This window comes from Dunckerocampus dactyliophorus, chromosome 9 (genome assembly GCF_027744805.1).
Source record: "Dunckerocampus dactyliophorus isolate RoL2022-P2 chromosome 9, RoL_Ddac_1.1, whole genome shotgun sequence".
Lineage (NCBI taxonomy): Eukaryota > Metazoa > Chordata > Actinopteri > Syngnathiformes > Syngnathidae > Dunckerocampus > Dunckerocampus dactyliophorus.
Genome location: NC_072827.1, coordinates 30,496,700 through 30,510,958, shown reverse-complemented (window position 1 = coordinate 30,510,958; position 14,259 = coordinate 30,496,700). Strand labels below are relative to the sequence as shown.

Here is a 14,259-nt window from a genome sequence, read left to right as displayed (position 1 = left end):
GGCGAGATGCGGGGACTGGTCACCAGCCAATGGCAGGACACATACAGACAAACAACCATTCACATTATGGACAATTTAGAGTTGCCAGTTAACCGAACATGCGTGTTTTTGGAATGTGGGCGGAAGCTGGAGAAAACCCACGCACGCACGGGGAGAACATGCCAACTCCACACAGAGATGCCCAAGCGGAGATTCGAACCCAGATCTTCACGATCTCCCCACTATGTGGCCAACATGCTAACCACTCGGCCATCGTGCGGCCCTGATGAAATATTCTAGTAATGTTATTTCTGAGTATGCATTGTAGTGTTATTGTCTCGGTGTTATGGGTTAACAATTGCGGGAAAAAATATGATAATAATAAATAAAATACCACGCATGAAAAAAACTACAAAATTCAAATCATCTGGTGGCCTTATAATGAAATAAAATGTCCATAAAATCCATTTGTTGTGAAAGTGTCTGCACTATCGTCCAATAAAAGTAAAGCGTGTGCTGAATAGAAGCTGGTTTGCAGTGTCGGGTGAACTATTGCTGAGCCGCTTACTGTCTCATTGAGGCCGGGGACAGAGCGGCTTCTGAAGCTGAGGGCGTCGTCGCTGGCCTCAGAACCTGCCGCTGACAGGTCCATTTCTGAGCGACTGTGATCTGATTGGGGCAGGGAGGAAAGGAGAGGACTAAGGATTAATGCATCCATGGAAAAAAAGTATCGGGACATATCTCATGAATGATAGCATGAATGGATGATACATAATGTAGGCACAATACATTTGTATCGTTTGGTGAAACAGTTAAAGATGTTTAGCAGCTCTGTGAGATAATAGGTGCCACGTACGTGACGGGGACATCTGGATGCCTCGATACCTCTTTCATAGTTAGGAGCTTAATGGCAGCAGCTGTCACTTGAGGAGATGGAAACTACTTCAAGACGATAACGCTCACGCTGCCGGAGTATTCATTGAATAATAGGATTATTATTGTGCTCTAATTGTTAGGGATGTCCGATATTGGCTGATGGTGTCCAACTCTCAATTTCCAATTCCGATATCAACCGATACCAATATGTGTAACATCACGTGTCTTTTTCCTGAGTATTGTTGTAAAGTAGCAATACTCTCAAATGAGTACAGTTGTTTTGTTGGCTACTCCAGCCATCTCTGAGGAGATAATTCATGTAATACATATTTTATATAAAAATACATTTGTGTTTCTTGTGCCTAGAGTTATGTTGTTTTTGGAAAGATTTGATTTATTTTTAGTCAAAGGGGTATTGATTAATAAACATGAATTTGCACGACTTTGTGCTCTATAGCTGATGTAATTGAATTACGACCTGTGTGGGATCATTAATGGGAAAAAAGCGATACCAATGTTGGCTGTTATCACAGTTGTATGCCGATATTATCGGGCATCCCTACTAATTGTATATGACGTCGTTAGACAGTGTAGGCACACAGCAACACCAACCTGATGACACTGAAGCCCTAGACACGGAAATGGTGGGCGCGCCATAGTTCTTCCCATCATTCCCTGCAGTTTTCCTCTCAGGCGCGCTGCTGCTGGAGTGGAAGCTGTAAACGCTCTCCGCTCCGTCGGGCTGCGTGCGGGCACAACAAACGCAGCAGTCGTTTCGTGAAATGAACCAGCAGTGGGTGTGTGGTTACTGTGTGCGTGCGTGCGTTGGCTGACCCTGACACGCCGGTTGCTGCTGCACGTGGAAGATCTGTCAGGGGTTTGGGAACGCCGGTCGTTGTTGAGCGCGGTTGGCGCCCCGTAGGAATCAAAAGCTGCCATGCTTCCGCTGAGTGACGAGCACACAGGAAGGAGTTTAACTTTACACCCCTTTTTGAAGCTTCACGTGGTTAGAACGCTCCGCTATGACGGCAATGCACACGGGTCACTACATCAGGTCTGACAGCGCCAGTTGAAAGGGGCCTGGGAGCGGGGGTCCCAAAATTTCAGGTTCAAATATCAATAGAAGAAAAACTGTATCGTAGTATCTGTAATTGCAAAAATATCATCATTTCATGTACGCAACAAGTAGTGTGTACAATAATATCGAACTGCATGGTTGGGGGGAGCCCTAGCGGGGTGGTCACAGTGGGTGTAAAATTTAAGAGGAAAAAATATACAGTAGTAGTAGAAGTAGTAGAAATTGTAGTCTTATTAGAAGCCTTAATTTCTTTTAAGCAACAAGCATCGTGTACAAAAACGACTGGGACCACATGACAGCAGAGGTGGTCACCCTCGGTGCCAAATTTAGTAGAAATATTAGTATTCATGATTTGAAAAAGTAAGACTTTTAGATGACAAGCACCGTACACAAATATAAGTCCATGGTTGAGGACCCTTGATTTATAAATAATTAGAATATAAAGGGCAGCTGTGCCTACAGATGTAACTTACCAACAGTCAACATTTTGTTTGTTGATTTAAAAAAAAACAACAAAAAACTAACTAACTAAACTAAAAATACTAACTAAAAAGTAACTACAACGGCATGGTTGTGGGGGGGTGGTCACCCTGGGGGTCAAATTTGGGGAGGCACAAAAAATGCTAAAAATAAGCACAAAAAAAACCCAAAAAGTATGTTTCATACAGAACCAGCTAGAAGTGAATTGGTTCAAGGGGTGGGTCACCCCAGGTGCCAAATTTAGGGGGTGCAAAATAACAAATCTAACCTAGTAGTAGGAAATACCAGCATACTTAGAAAAAGCCACACTTAAGATACGCAACAAGTGCTGTCGTACTTAATAAGTACAACTGCTCGTTAGTAGACGATCACAATGCATCCTCACTGGCATCCTGGGGGGTTTCTTACGCATCCTAAATGAAAGGCATACCTATTTGTATGTCGACTCGGAGCGGAGCGAACGCTTCGCACGCTGTGGGCGTCTCCGTCTGAGGCGGACTTGACGCCGCGGCCGTCGACGCCGTTCTCCGACCTGAGGGGTCTGGTGCCGAGTTTGCCCATTTTCATCCTCCTGCGATGAACACACAAATTCATTCAGACTGCCTGGCAGGATCACGCCAAAACCACATGACCGATTTCCGTGAACGACCGGTTGCATTCGGCGACGTGCTGCATTAGTGCCACCTACAGGGCTGGAGTGGAACGGTCTTGCAGAGTATGTTGCTTTGTCCTACTGAGCCTTTCTTGCATTGGATCGCAGTCAATTGTGTCCCGAATGTTGGGGCCAGTGAGAGAATTTATTCAAAATAAGCTCAGCCGTACCCTCTTTTTCGCTGTCCATCCACAAGGTGTTTGGAACTCCTGCTGGATTTCGGCGTGTCGGACCTCCCCGACTCAGGACGGAGAGACGAGCTGTCAGTGGAGGTTTTATCCTCTGTGGCTTTAGAGGTTCAAACACACGGAGACCATGCTTCTTAAAAGTGTGGACTGCATGAATTAGAGTCGGCGTGTGAGTGAAAAGTCACCGGTCGGGCTGCTCAGGATTGTTTGCTTAACCACGTCACTGCTCAACAGTTTGTGCTCGAAGCGCTTGGATCGCTCCTCCAGGAACCACTCGCCCGTCACCACCTTCAGCTCCCTGAGGACACAAAGTCAACGCACCCATTAGCATAACAAGCGCACGTGCAACCTCTGAAACACGATGCCCACTGAACCAGCACGGTTTTGGAATTCTACCACAATAAAAAACAAAAACCTGAATGTCAACTCTTGAGAGAGTTGGGCAAATCTCACGAGACCTCATCTTAGCAAGCATCAAAGGATTCACTCTGGGTTTGTTTTCTTGTTCTTTTGTGTCATAATTTAAAGCAATTACAGCACAATGCAAGGAGCCGCATTTGCTAACTGAAAAAGGGAAATAACAAAGAAAATAAGATGAAATACGTAACATGAAATATTATTGTAAATTAGGAGATTTTTTTTATTCAATAAAGTTGTTTACTGTAAGGCTAAGCATGGAATAAAAGTAAAACGAAATAAAACAAAAATAATGTATTTTGGATTTGTTTGTTATTAAGCAAAAAAAACCTGTTTTCTTTTTCTTTGGCTTTTTAAAAACCTTTTCTGTCATCTTTCAAAGTAATTACAGCACAATGTAAGGAACCGCATGTATTAACTAAAAATGGGTGTTTATGTACCCCATGAATAAAAATAATAAATTAAATACAAAATAAATGTACTTAAATCAAATCAAAAAGTGTTTTTTTTCATTTTATAATATTGTTTACTGTTTGCCAGCTAAGTGTCACAGGTCGAAAACTGTGGGATAAAATAGCATAAAATTAGAACTACATGCAACTAAAAGTACATTTTACCAGAAATCATTTATTCAGTGTTTGTTTGTTATTTGGCAAAAAGGTTTTTTTCTTTTCATCAGGCTTTTTAAAAACCTTTCCTGTCATACTGTAACGCAACTATACAGCAAAAAGCAAGAAACCGCAGTTGATGGGTAAAAATGGGTGTTCAGAATGTGTCTCATGAATAAAAATAATAAAGTAAAGAACAACATAGAATAAAGAACAACAAAAAACAGCCGGGCAGAGGGAAGTCTGGGCTTCCCTGCTTAGGCTGCCGCCCCCTCGACCCGACCTCGAATAAGTGGTAGACGATGGATGGATGGAGTTTAACTTCTTTTTACACTTAAGTGTCAATTAAAACTGTTCAACCAAAAGATGAAAGCATCTGCGTTGCAACTCATTAAAGTTAAGACTTGGCAGTTTATTACTTTTACGTTTCTCACTTGTTAACTTCTTTTAACACTTTTAAGAATGTTAAAACGCTTCTTTATAAAATTACCTGTACTGCTGGAAAAGATGATTGCATTGGTTTCTGTGGGAAAATTGGTTTCCAGATCCAAACACCTGAGTGCCTCACACACACACGCCTACACACACACCTACACACACACACCTACACACACACACACACACCTACACACACACACACACACACACACACACACACCTACACACACACACCTACAAACACACACACACACCTACACACACACACACCCACACACACCTACACACACACACACACACACACACACACCTACACACACACACACACACACACCTACACACACACACCTACAAACACACACACACACCTACACACACACACCTACAAACACACACACACACCTACACACACACACACACACACACACACACCTACACACCTACACACACACACACACACCTACACACACACACCTACAAACACACACACACACCTACACACACACACACCTACACACACACCCACACACACCTACACACACACACCTACACACACACACACACACACACACACACACACCTACACACACACACACACACACACCTACACACACACACCTACAAACACACACACACACCTACACACACACACACACACACACACCTACACACACACACCTACAAACACACACACACACCTACACACACACACACACACATACACACACACCTACACACCTACACACACACACACACACCTACACACACACACCTACAAACACACACACACACCTACACACACACACACCTACACACACACCCACACACACCTACACACACACACCTACACACACACACACACACACACACACACACACCTACACACACACACACACACACACCTACACACACACACCTACAAACACACACACACACCTACACACACACACACACACACACACCTACACACACACACCTACACACACACACACACATACACCTACACACACACCTACACCCACACACACACACATTACTTTTACGTTTCTCACTTGTTAACTTCTTTTAACACTTTTAAGAATGTTAAAACGCTTCTTTATAAAATTACCTGTACTGCTGGAAAAGATGATTGCATTGGTTTCTGTGGGAAAATTGGTTTCCAGATCCAAACACCTGAGTGCCTCACACACACACGCCTACACACACACCTACACACACACACCTACACACACACACACACACCTACACACACACACACACACACACACACACACACACCTACACACACACACCTACAAACACACACACACACCTACACACACACACACCCACACACACCTACACACACACACACACACACACACACACCTACACACACACACACACACACACCTACACACACACACCTACAAACACACACACACACCTACACACACACACCTACAAACACACACACACACCTACACACACACACACACACACACACACACCTACACACCTACACACACACACACACACCTACACACACACACCTACAAACACACACACACACCTACACACACACACACCTACACACACACCCACACACACCTACACACACACACCTACACACACACACACACACACACACACACACACCTACACACACACACACACACACACCTACACACACACACCTACAAACACACACACACACCTACACACACACACACACACACACACCTACACACACACACCTACAAACACACACACACACCTACACACACACACACACACATACACACACACCTACACACCTACACACACACACACACACCTACACACACACACCTACAAACACACACACACACCTACACACACACACACCTACACACACACCCACACACACCTACACACACACACCTACACACACACACACACACACACACACACACACCTACACACACACACACACACACACCTACACACACACACCTACAAACACACACACACACCTACACACACACACACACACACACACCTACACACACACACCTACACACACACACACACATACACCTACACACACACCTACACCCACACACACACACACACACACACAAACAAACATGCAATCCTTGTGTGCTAATTTGAGCCCTGCAGGCGTCATACTTACGAGATCTTAGCACACACGTTACACCTCCACTGGCGCCGCTTGGTAGTGGTGACGCGGCACTCGTTGCACACCCGCAGCTGGCACTCGTCGCACAGCTCGCCGCGGTCGAAGATCAGGCCCAGCGTTTTGACGCAGCGGCCGCACTGGCGCTCCCCGGGCTCCCGTGGCGTGCCACGAGAACCTTTGCGTTTGATCTCCAGCAGCTCGTTCTTCAGCTTCCTGTTGGGACGCCAACATGAGAAGGTGAGGCGAGACCAAGGGGGAGATGAAGCCCACCAAGCGCTCACCGTATCCTCTTCTCCTCTCGTTTCCTCAGCTTCTCGTCTTTCTGCAGCACCTTCAGGATGGTGTCCCGCTCGTGCTCCAGCAGGAAGGAGAGGTTCAGGTCGTCCGTGACCTCCATCGCTGCCTCGGGTCTACTCAGCACAGGCGGTGGAATCAGCTGAGCAGAGCGTGGAGGTCGCCGCCGAGCTCCTTCATTTCCACCAACATCATTCAGACTTCACATTGTTGTCCAGTCTTCTGCAGAGGAACCTGGACAAATCCACAGAACGTGCTTAGCTTGAACCTTTCGAGAGCCTCAGTGGCTTTGACATAAAATCCCAACGCAGATCCCTCAGCCAGCCGTCCAAGAACCACAGCGTGTTAACTTGATCTTTTTTAACATTTCATGACAAAACTTGCTATTTCATTCTCTCCAGTCCGTCCTTCCTGCTTCATTTCCGCCCCTTTCAGCGGCAAAAGCCTCGCCTCCTCTTTCCCTTCCGCGCATCAGGAAGGCTTTTAGCTCCATTATGAATGATTGCAGCATTGCAGCTGCTCCGTGATCAGTGGGGAGATGCTTGTCCTTTAAGAAACAGGACGGGAATGCGTGCCAGGAAATGACGCTATACTTGTATACCGTACACGGCCCTCACCAGCCGCCAGCCACTCATACTTGCAAAGTTATTGTACAATCTTTATCGTTCAAAGTATTTGTAATTATACACCAGTACAGTGCAACCTTGGTTAGCGTCATGAACTCGTTCCAGAATGTTGTGGTGTAGTTGTTTACATATTTGAGCTGCAAAAAATATTTGTGTCCAAGTGAAAGTTACGCTTGAAATGCATCCTTTCACAAAAAGCTGGTTGTCTCCCTTCTGTAGTCAGGAACTGATATTTTCCTGAAACGTACGTTTGTTCTACTGCTGATTAGTAAAGAACAAAAAAAGGTAAAAACAAACTGTTTTGTTTTCAGATGAAAGACGGGAGGCTAATCTTTGGTTTGGTAGGTTCCATGTTTGTAGCCATACAACACAATAGTCTGTGTGCCTTGAAATATCTCTCAAAATCATCGAAAATGGAAAAATGGCTGGGATTGGATGAGTTACCTGTCATTAATTAGATCAGTTTGCTTCTTGGTGGTAAAATAACAAGATTAACGTCTAAAATCACTCATTTTACTTTTCTTTTGTCTTTTAGGGCCCTCGCTTGACTCTTATTTCACGGCCTCCCTGCGTATCAGTTACGGTGACTGTATCTCAGTCATTTGTGCTGCAGTAGGCGTGGTGTCCTGAGTACACACACACACACACACACACACACACATTCCTCTGCCCTTGTGCAAACTGAGACAAGACAAAGTTTGGCTGTTCAGCTCAAATAAATCCACTTTCAAGCCTGGATATGATAATAAAAGTTCTAGTTCAGAGGAAAGCGTGACTCACCTTTTCAAGGTTTTCCTCTGCTCACGGCCTATAAAGGCCCCTTTGTCGACAATTTCATGCTTAAGAGGTTGCGTTGCAGTGCTTTGTAAGTCATTTTGTGCAGGAGGGCGGCCATGCTTGCATGCAGACAGCACCGCGGGCCTGCTAATTAAAAGCGCAGGCGGCCGCGGCAGCGGATAACCGGAGGGCACCTGAGGTGAATGTTAAATGTAACGCTACACACGGAATCACATTTTACGGTACGGGACATTCAGCACGGTACAGACACATACGGGGGACCCACGCAGAACACATTTGGTGAGGGACAGGAAGCATAACTTCCTCACACTGTAGTCCCGAATCTACCGTCGGTTCGAATTTCACAGCTTCACTCTATCACACTTCTTCAAACGCAAATTAATTAGCTGTTTCGTGATTGAATACGGACGATTATTAGTAAAAACAAATCTGTATATTTAAGTAAATTGTACCAATTTATTTCCTAAATTAAGCATTTTCAAGCATAACGTTGGCAAAATGAACTCAAATACAAACATAAGCCATGAAGAAGACGCACTCAAATTGTGAATGTAGTAGCCTACATTGGTCACTAGGTGTCAGTAATTGTTCGATGGGACAAGCACCCGACTTGACTTGATCTTGAGGTGTAACTGATCTCACAACAGGCACATTAATAATAACATAATAACAATAATAATCATAATAATAACACGGGCTGCTGTTGCAGCCATAACCCACGGCAAGTCCCCAAAACCCGACGGGCGCACCGTGAGCGCACACACGTACTCTGGCTCGCCTCGCGCTCACAGGTTGAGCGACAAGGGGAGAGAGAGCATGCAGAGAGCGTGCACGTCCAAAAAACGCTGCTCATTAGGACTGACTGTTGCAACGCAGCCGCTCTCCCCTCAACCACCATCGCTTCGCTCGCCCACGACACTGAGCCAACAAGCCAAATCCATCTCTAGTTTGCTCGTGGAGCCGACACCACAAGCCCGACCCCGACGAAGATCCACAAAAGTAGGGGTGCCCAAAGTGCAGCCCAGGGGCCATCTGAGGACCGTGGCTAATTTGTCATTGCATCACTGCAGAAACAAAACTTTTTTAAAAAACAGCAAAAATTGTAAGAATGGAGCAAAAGGCACAATGAGAAAAAGCTGAAATGTTGACACCAACAGACAATAATAATAATAATAATATCTATTAAATATCTATCACTTTTTCATTTCCTTCAAATATCTTTCTACATATGCCTGGGGGGAGTACAGACCAGAGATCTTTGGGCTTTTGGGCTCCAAAAGGCTGGTGACCACTGGTCTGAATGAAGGTGTTTTTTATGGCTTCCCTTTTCATATCATATAGCCAATAGTACACTTAAAAATGCACACTTAATCTATGTGATCGGTATCTGTATCGGACAATTCCACTCATAGATGATCAGTATCGGAATCGGCAGCATAAAACCCTGATCAGAGCGTCCCCGTGCCTCCGCCTGTCGTAATAACAGGCAGGTGTGGCTTGCCATGATGCGTATGCGCTCATTATGCTAAAAAATGTCACATAATTCATGAAAGAAATTTGTTTATGACAGCCCTAATCGAATGACAACATTCCACCAAACGCAGGAGGTGGATATCTAAAGAAGGTGTAGAATTTACGGCTTGTTTGGCCTTGGCGGAGGTCAGCACTGGTCCGCAGTTAAGGTGCGAGATTCCACAGCTTCAGGGTCTGCGCTTCGGAGGATGGAGAGCTTTGCAAAGAGCAGCAGCGGCCCAGAGGAGGCGACAATCAACTCTCATATTCCTCAGCGCCATGGAAATAAACCTCCACCAATCATCACAGAAAGCACGTTAGTGAGCCTTCAGCCTGACCGATTCGAGCGCTGCGGCTCATTCATAGAAAGACACATTCCTCCAACAGGAAACACACACGCTCACAACAATCCATCCATTTTATCGCCATCTGGTTTTGGATGAAAGATGGATTCCAATCTGGATTGACCAATAATAAATCCTAAACTAACCCTAAACCTAACCAGAGCCATAACCCTAGCCCGTAATCCGAACCCTAACACTCCCCATGGCAGCTCTTGAAGTGGAAGTCATGTGATTGACACCATGCATGCGCTATAGAGACGTAGCTTTGCACTTATTGAAGGTGTTGCGCAGTCTTAAAGGCCCCCACTGAGACGGGTCAGGCAACATAGCAACCTCTCCTCAACCATGAATGATCATCAGTGCCACACAGACGCAGAAGCAGCAGGTCACGGCGACTGGCAGACACGCAAACGCGGGACGTTTAAGTGCAGAAAGCATTAAAAATTCATCCGCAGGTCAACAGCGGCACACTTCACAGCTGCTCGTGCAGCCGACACGCTAAATCAAGTTCAGTTTCCACACACTCGGCCGGCAGGCGTACTCAGAAAGTTGTCATTCCAAACAACGTCTTGATGATGTTTACTCTTCAGAATTCATTGACAAAACAATCAGTTGCTGAGCTGCAGAAAGTGTTGAGAAATAACTTTTGAATAATAATTCCAATGATTATTTCTGTATGTATTTCACGTACACCGTGTACATTACCTCAGGTATTTACTGCATTTTTATTTTTTTAATCCAACATTACACATTATTATTAATAATTTTGTGTTAAAACAAAATTAAACGTATATTCTAATTGTTTGACTTTATTTGCTTTGAAATATTATTCAATCATAATTAAATTCTGTACTTTCTGTACCTTCTTTTTTTTTTCTTGCTTCAACTTTCCATAATAATAACAATAATCATTTTTTAAAATGTTTGTATCATTATTTTAAAATTATTCCTATGTTAAAACAAATTTCACATTATGTTCTTCTTCAAATTAAAGTTAAAGAAGAAAAATATGCATTTTTATTTTATGGTCAACTTTGTAAAAAAAAAAAAAAAACAACAAGAAAACTTTGGTTTTATTTGTGTTTCTTTTTCGTATTGTTGCTCCTGTGTTATTTCTGTCATATATATTTATTTTTTAACTATTTCATATTTTAAAACATAACTGATATGTATTGTTGACTTCATTGCTACCATCACGTGTTTTGGTTGTTTAAGTCCACAGCAAAAGAAATCAATATTAAATTCATGCTCTGTTTATTTTGAACAATCTGCCGGAAGCAAAAATGATTAAAAAAAAACCTTGCAAAGCAAAGTGGACTTTAAAAGGCTGCAGGTGTGCTCAGTGGCGTCCCTGCAGCTCCGAGGGGGGGGGTCATACATGACAACACGTGTAGTTATGATGAAAGCGTAGGTGGACATAAAACACTATTAGCTCTCCAAAGTGAGCGGATTAGCGGCTCTCAGCAGGGACGCTGTTATAAAAGAGGCGAGCCATCGAAGGCACGGATCCTAAAGGCAGCAAACAGACTGACGGGATTTGACGGCAGAGAAGCACAAGCGGGGCCGCTCACCACCACACTCCAGCAGATGGCGCTGTGCTGAAAAAAGCTTCATCCTTTCCAACATACGCCGTATCGACACAACTGGAAGATGATCTTTTTCTCTCGGAAAAAAGTCTGAGATTTTGGTTGACACGTGCGAGACAACAGGCGGTGCCAAACCGCGTCTCCCCAAGCGAGTCGGTGCTTTTCCTCCTGTCACTCACACGCATGCACGCACCAAATAACGTGGTCCTGTTTTAGATGCCCAACACAACTGTTCCTGCCGACTCTCCCTGCCCTTTCTCTGTCCCTCCCTGGGGCAGCAGCAGGCCTCTGCCCTATGTTGCCATGGAAACAATAGCGTGATCAGGCATAAATGATGGGGGCTCCACCAATTCTGCCTAGCAACAAGCATGTGACCTGAACAGCATCTTTAAAGGCATGACTGGCATTTTCCTTAATTGGGCTCGGAGGCATAAGTGATTGGACTCCACTAATTCTGCCAGGCAACAAGCATGTGAATCCTCCCACTCTCCTTTTTCTTTCTCTGTCGTGTGGGGCAAGCCTCTGCCCTGTGTTGCCATGGAAACTGTAGCGCACATGGGCATCAATGACTGAGCCCCATGAATTCTACCTAGTAACAAGCACGCCACCTGGCATGACCATCGCTTTTTTCCATTTAGACACCAAACAGAATCCTGAAGTGTTCCTGCCAGCTCTCCTTGTCCTTTCTCCGTCACGTCGTGCACGTCGGGCAGCCCTGCGCCTAAAGTTTCCACAGAAACAGTACAGCGAGTGGTCATAAATGGTGGGGGCCCCTCGTATTCTGCCTAGCAACAAGCATGTGCCTACCCTCCCTGTCCTTTCTCCGTCACGTCGAGCACGTCGGAAAATATGGTTTGTATTTGCATGTGTGTATTTCTGCAGAGGTACATGCTAATGTCATGATGACCTGCTATGATGTGTAGGCCTCTTGTCCCCAAAACAAGTCCTCCACATGCTGATCACCTGATTCAAATAGCCTGGCGTGTTTGCCCTTCATTGTCTCTGTCCCTCACAGGAAGCAATAACCCCTCCCCTCACATATGCGGCTTCCTATATCAACTAACATTTTAGCATGAATAGGCAGACATCTTTTTCAGGTGGTATTGATTTGTCTCCTTGCATGCAAGTTTGATAAAATTGTCTATAAGAACTTGTCTCGTCTCTGTTCTGGAGCTAGCAGCAGACAGTGGGACGGCGGCAACCCTCCGCCCTGCGTGGACCGGCCAACTGAGGGGCAAATTCTGCCTTGCAACAAGCACACGACCTGACAGGGGAAAAGAAAGCGAGGACTTCTGTTGTGTTACATTCCCGTGTTGCTTTTTGGTTTCTTAAGTTCGCCTTTTCGGGGCTTTTTCTCGTACAAAATGAACAAATTCCTACTAAATTTACAGTGACGCTGTCCCCTCTCATAAATATCTTGCAGCTCCGCCGTCTTCGCCCGCTTTAAAGGAAGTGAAGCGAGAATGAGCCCATTATCTCAGCGGCGCATGCAAGATACTTCCTGCGCTCACCGTGGCTCGACAGCCGGGATTAAGTCGTCGCGTTCACGGCGAGGATGAGATGAGACAAGACGAGCGGCGAGCTTTAGGGATGAATGCGAAAGCGAGGGGGGGACGTGAAATGCTCAACCAAGAGGAAAGGTGCCTTGCTTCTTCTTCTTCCTTTTTTGGGTTTGTGCTCTCTGATCATGAGTCATGAGGGAGCTGATCTGTGCGACCAGGAGTACGAGTCCCGTCCATGTCACACTGCACCCGTCAGAGGGGCCGTCGTCCGCCTCTTTCACGACCTGACAGGCCTTCCGGCATGTCCTTGCAGGAGCTCAATAGAGCAGAAAATGAGAAAAAACACACACCAACAAGCAAGCAACAGCTCCTGCCTCAACAATGACAACCCTGGAAATGGCCCAGGATGTCATTTAAGGCCGAAAATGAACAGAAAGCCCATTTCGTCATCGGCCGTCGTCAACAAGTCACATTCATGTGCAACGTGCCGCCTTGATGGCTTGCTTGAGTCCCTTTAATTAGAAGCAGAGTAGCAAGAGGGCGGCAGGAAATGAGCGCCGCTCCTCCCTAAATGACCAGCAGAGGGACAGGCGGGTGGGGGCGGGGGACCACAGGAAGGAAAATATTTGATTGGTTTAGTCAGTGGTGTTGATGGGGGTCCTAAACCATGACTTTAATGCTTCATGCTTCAGTGTGGTGGCCGAGGCTTTTAGCCACAGC

At 45.3% G+C, this 14,259-nt stretch overlaps 1 protein-coding gene across 1 annotated transcript in view; it reads right to left on the bottom strand.

Moving 5' to 3' along the window:
* sytl5 (synaptotagmin-like 5) overlaps positions 1–14,259 on the bottom strand; it is a 36,483-nt gene that overhangs the window by 13,189 nt on the left and 9,035 nt on the right. Inside the window, exons 2-9 of the mRNA XM_054788013.1 lie at positions 7,159–7,405; positions 6,872–7,090; positions 3,439–3,551; positions 3,236–3,353; positions 2,844–2,984; positions 1,690–1,801; positions 1,468–1,597; positions 548–648 (exon numbers count right to left, since the gene is read on the bottom strand). Of these exons, the coding sequence (XP_054643988.1) occupies positions 548–648; positions 1,468–1,597; positions 1,690–1,801; positions 2,844–2,984; positions 3,236–3,353; positions 3,439–3,551; positions 6,872–7,090; positions 7,159–7,274 (1,050 nt within the window). The 5' untranslated portion in view covers positions 7,275–7,405. The remainder of the gene's footprint in view (positions 1–547; positions 649–1,467; positions 1,598–1,689; positions 1,802–2,843; positions 2,985–3,235; positions 3,354–3,438; positions 3,552–6,871; positions 7,091–7,158; positions 7,406–14,259) is intronic.